The sequence below is a fragment of the Vespa crabro genome, chromosome 24 (assembly GCF_910589235.1).
Source record: "Vespa crabro chromosome 24, iyVesCrab1.2, whole genome shotgun sequence".
NCBI classification, from domain to species: domain Eukaryota; kingdom Metazoa; phylum Arthropoda; class Insecta; order Hymenoptera; family Vespidae; genus Vespa; species Vespa crabro.
This window is the reverse complement of record NC_060978.1, coordinates 1,084,587-1,089,586: the sequence shown is the minus strand read 5'-3', so window position 1 is coordinate 1,089,586 and position 5,000 is coordinate 1,084,587. Positions and strand designations below refer to the sequence as shown.

Here is a 5,000-nt window from a genome sequence, read left to right as displayed (position 1 = left end):
TATCTATAATGCAACGTAATATAATAAGAACGATAGACTCTTAACGTATGTACGTTGTCGCACTTAATTAGCTTATCCGCATTAAGAGAGCCTCTATGGTTGGGTTCGACGTAGGTATAGATAAATAAGACCCTATGAAATTCTATATTCTCTTATCACTAAGATAAAACGGAGAATTGGTCTTTTGGGAGAAAAATACGCATTGACTTACTTAACCCTCTCTCTTTTTCTCTCTCTGTCTCTCTCTCTCTCTATCTATCTATCTATCTATCTTTCTCTATCTATCTATCTCTCTCTCTTTCTGAGAAACACGACCTTTTTTTTCGGGCTGAAAATGAACGAATATATCGAAGTAAAAGTTTCTTTTTTCTCTTATCTCCTTTTCTTTATTTTTCTTTTCTACCTCTCCACCTTTCCTATTCTTTCACGCAGAACATTTTCTTCGTTGTAAAGGAAACGTAGATTTGTATTTAAAGGATAAAAAATAATAATAATAATAATAATAATAATAATAATAATAATAATAATAATAATAATAATAATAATAATAATAATAATAATAATAATAACAATATTAATAATAATAAAGCAACGAAGTTGACTTTGAAACGAGCCTGAGATCTTTCGTTGAGTGTAAAAATAATAAAAAAAGAATAAAAAAAAAAAAGAAAAAGAAAATACAAAAAAAAAATACAAAAAAAGAAAAAAAACAAAAAGGAAAGGACATAAACGATGAATGACGTGATATATTTTTACTTTCCTCCTCGTATCCCATAAAATCTGTGAACTCTTGTCCGAACGAATATATTATAACGTAGTATTATTAAATATGATTTATACTTGTAAGAACATAAAAAATTATCTTCTACGATGAAGTAATAAATAATTTTCATATCGATAAAATGAAATAAGAAGATTAAAGGGAGAGAGGAAAAAAAAAAGACAAAAAGAAAAAAACACATACACAAACACACACACACACACACACACACACACACTTACATTATATTATACATAATTATATGACTTTCAAAGTTATACGTAAGTTATAGAATATTAATCGGAGATTATGAAATGATCGAAAAGAAAAAAAAAAAAAAGAAGACAAAATTATAATACGATTCTTTTTAAACGTTCAAGGCAAACAGTAGATAAATCATATTATGTGAAAAAAAAAAGAAAAAGAAAAAAAAAAAAAAAAAAAAGAAACGACGATTATATTGACGGATATATTGATAAAGCCAAAGATAATGAGTAATTTTATTCTCAATCATTAAGATTTTATTTGCAATGTACGACGATAACGAAAACTTTTAACCGATCAACTTTCGAAATACATCTATCTCGTTATACCCAATGAAAATGTTATTAGAATCCATCTATGAATAAAATAGGTACGCGTTATCGAGTGAACTATATATATATATATATATATATATATATATATATATATATATATATATATATAAGATAATTATAAGTATACTATACACACACGCGCTCACTCACTCACTCATTCACTCACTCACTCACTCACTCACTCACTCACTCACTCACTCACTCACTCTCTCTTTCTGTCTGTCCTGTCTTTATACCTTACTGTTCCTTACTAACCATTTTCCATTATCGTAGACGAAACACTTTGCATCTCAAGAAGGGACACAAGAAGCCACAAGTCGTCCTGCTCTTTATCGATCGTCTATAGTCGCTTAAGTTTAGTAAGACAATTTTTCGAATAGAGAGAGGCACGTCGGAGGACGTTGTTCCTTTAAAATCGGTAAGCGTAAAAGATTCGTTCGTACACGCTTCAAGAAAATACAATGAAAACAGAGACGTGATAGAAGAGAAAGGGAGATAGATAGATAGATAGATAGATAGATAGATAGTAAGAAAGATAGAAAGAAAGAGATAGATAGATAGATAGATAGATAGGTAGAGAGAGAGAGAGAGAGAGAGAGATAAATAAATAGATAGAAGAAGAGATAATTTATAAGGAAACACTAACGAATAAGATAAAATATCCCTCACAATGTTTATAACGAAGAAAATTTTTTTTACATTCGAATCAATGTAATCGTTGATCGATACAAATGATAAGTAAGAAACAAATTCGCGTGAGCTTGATTTATCGTTTGTTGTAACATAAATGTATACAACGTATGTATATACATATGTACTTAGGATACATACATAGATACATATATATATATAAGGAAAATGATCGTTGTATGTGAGATAAAAGATACATTTTGATTCATCAAACGATAATTGAAATTAAAGTCATGCATCTATTATGAAATAAAATAAATAAATATTTAATGTAATGAAAATTAAGAAAGAAAGTGAGAGAGATAGAGAGAGAGAGAGAGAGAGAGAGAGAGAGATTTAAAAGATAAAAATAAAATTAAAGAAAGAGAAATAAAAGGACGGATAAAAAACAAAAAAAAAAACAAAGAACAAAAAAAAACAAAAAAAAAAGAGAAAAGAAACGCGGAAAATAAAAAGGAAGAAGATGAGGAAGAAGAAGAAAAAAGAAAAAAATAAAGAATAACTTCGTCGGCCGACAAGAAACCGTGAAATTATTGGAGCAAACGTTAATGGAACGAAGTTAAAAAATTATGTTTACTCTCGTCGTTGTGTACCCACGTATAGCACAGTTGATCGAGCGGAAAACAGCGTCGAGGCTAAAAATAAAAGGAGGAGAAGCCGACGACGTTGGTACGAACTATCTAGAGAAAGGAATTCCATCGAAGAACGTCAAAGTCTGTTTTTCGATTTAACGAGAAGAAAGACAGATATATATATATATATATATATATATATAGATAAGCAAACAGACAAACAGATAGACAGAGACAAAAAGAGAGAGAGAGAGATTGTTAATACAGACAAATAATATACTAATTCGATGAAAAGTCATAAAATTAGATAATAAATACGATTTTAATGGAGAAATTTCTATGATTAAAACAAAAAAAAAGAAAAAAAAAAAAAACAAAAAGAAAAGGAAAGAAAGAAAGAAAGAAAAAAAAAAAAAGGAAGACCTTGGAGGATTAGAAAAAAGGAAGGGTTAAATGTAGAAGATAGAAAGGAAGGAACGAAAGAAAGAGTTTGAACGGAAGATTGTGCATTCTTATCGACGAATAATATTCAAAAGAGTAACAACTTGTTACTTCGAAACTTTTCTTTGGTGTTACGTTAGAGGACTCTGCATCCGTAAGAACAACAAGACGTTTGTTGGCAAAGCTTATTCGCCTCTAGAACGACGAAAATAAGATCAACGGAGTACGGGGCTACGTCTAAAATTATTTTTGCCGCAAGAGAGCAAGAGGAAACCCTATATATACATATATATATATATATATATATATATATATATGTGTGTGTGTGTGTGTGTGTGTAGAAAAAGAGAAATAGAGAAAGATCTCTCTCTCTCTCTCTCTCTCTTTCTCTCTTTCTCTTTCTCTCTTTCTCTCTCTTTCTTTATTTATATATATAGATATATATAAAGAGAAAGAGAGAAAGAGAGAGAAAAAGAGAGAGAGAGAGAGAGAGAGAGAGAGAGAGAGATGGAATAAGAAAAACACGTAGCGAATCTCAAGAGACTTTCCTTCCTTCTGCAGCCTAATACCGGTCTTTCACTTTAATACCTTCCTGTCTGTAGAGTAAAGTCCTCATAAAGCATCTCTCGAGTTTTTCTACTTTTTTTTCTTTTGGTCTCCCCCTCTCCCTTCTTCTTTCTTTTTTCCTTTTCCTTCTGTTTTCATTTTTTGCCCCGCTCCCCCCAGCTCCGCCTCGCCACGACTCGGTAGAAAAATGTAAAGGAATCCTCGAAAATCGGTATGAGTATTATTGTGTATGAAACGAAGCGAGTTCAAAGTGTCTGAGGGTTCTTTAAAATTTTAAATAAGTATATATTATGATCGATATATATATATATATATATGTATATTTATAGAGAGAGAGAAAGAGGGAGAGAGAGAGGGAGAAATACGAAAAGCTGGCGCTAGTAGAGCTAATACGAACGAGTCAAGGGAAGAACAACCTGATATTAGCGTTCACTATTCGAGAGTTATCCGTACGCGATTCGAGAGTATTATCGTTCGAGTGCTTTTACGAGAGATAGGTGGGGTAAGGTGGGGGTTGATAGGTCAAAGTATAGGTACACGCAGTACTCGAAATAGATCGAGCAAAGTGAAAGAAACATTTTCGCAGTGGAGTAAAATCATTGTGCGGAGTATCTATCTTACGTACATACAATGTATTCAAAATTTTTCATTATCAAATCTTTTTGTATTATATGTGCGTGAGAGATGTAAACGTTAATAAACGAGGAAAGTGAACGAAGGAAAAAAGAAAGAAAATAAATAAATAAATAAATAAATAAATAAATAGTGAAGAAAAAGAGAAATGTTTTTGTGTACAAGATAAAAACGTTGACCTTTGTTAAATCACATTCAATAGTGAATTAAGTGAAATCGAGAAAAATAACGAAAGAGTTTGCTGTTTACGTATGAGTCCTATTAACGTTTGATTGGATTAAAATTCGTTATGTATAATGATTTTGTTTGAATCATAATCGTTGGATAGAACGACGCATTCGATAACGAACTATAATTCAAAAAATAATATTACCCTTTGATCTTATTTTACCTTTAACCTATCTCTATCCTTATCTCTCTCTCTCTCTCTCTCTTTTTATTTATCTATCTATCTATCTATTTACCTTTCTCATTGCGAAATAGACGAAGGGAGGGGGTGCGGTGTGGCGGGGGTGGTGGGAAAAAAAAATCAACAACAACGTGATAGGAATACGAAAGAAGAAAATGGAAGAGGAATATTATCGTAATCTTTGTTCATCGGAGACCCTGCGTTCCGGGAAAAAGGGTTTCTTTCATGATTTTACCGATTACGCGATCAACGCCGTTGGCGATATATGGATCGAAAAGATCTTCGGACGTATCGATAACGATGTCGATCGTTTAAAGTGCATTTACACC

General features: G+C 31.4%; 1 protein-coding gene across 1 annotated transcript in view; it reads left to right on the top strand.

Moving 5' to 3' along the window:
* Positions 1–4,016: 4,016 nt before the first annotated feature.
* Positions 4,017–5,000, top strand: part of LOC124432255 (SET and MYND domain-containing protein 4) — a 48,957-nt gene continuing 47,973 nt past the window's right edge. The window contains exon 1 of the mRNA XM_046981015.1: positions 4,017–5,000. This exon is cut by the window's right edge and continues 181 nt beyond it. Coding sequence (XP_046836971.1) covers positions 4,827–5,000 — 174 coding nt within the window. The 5' untranslated portion in view covers positions 4,017–4,826.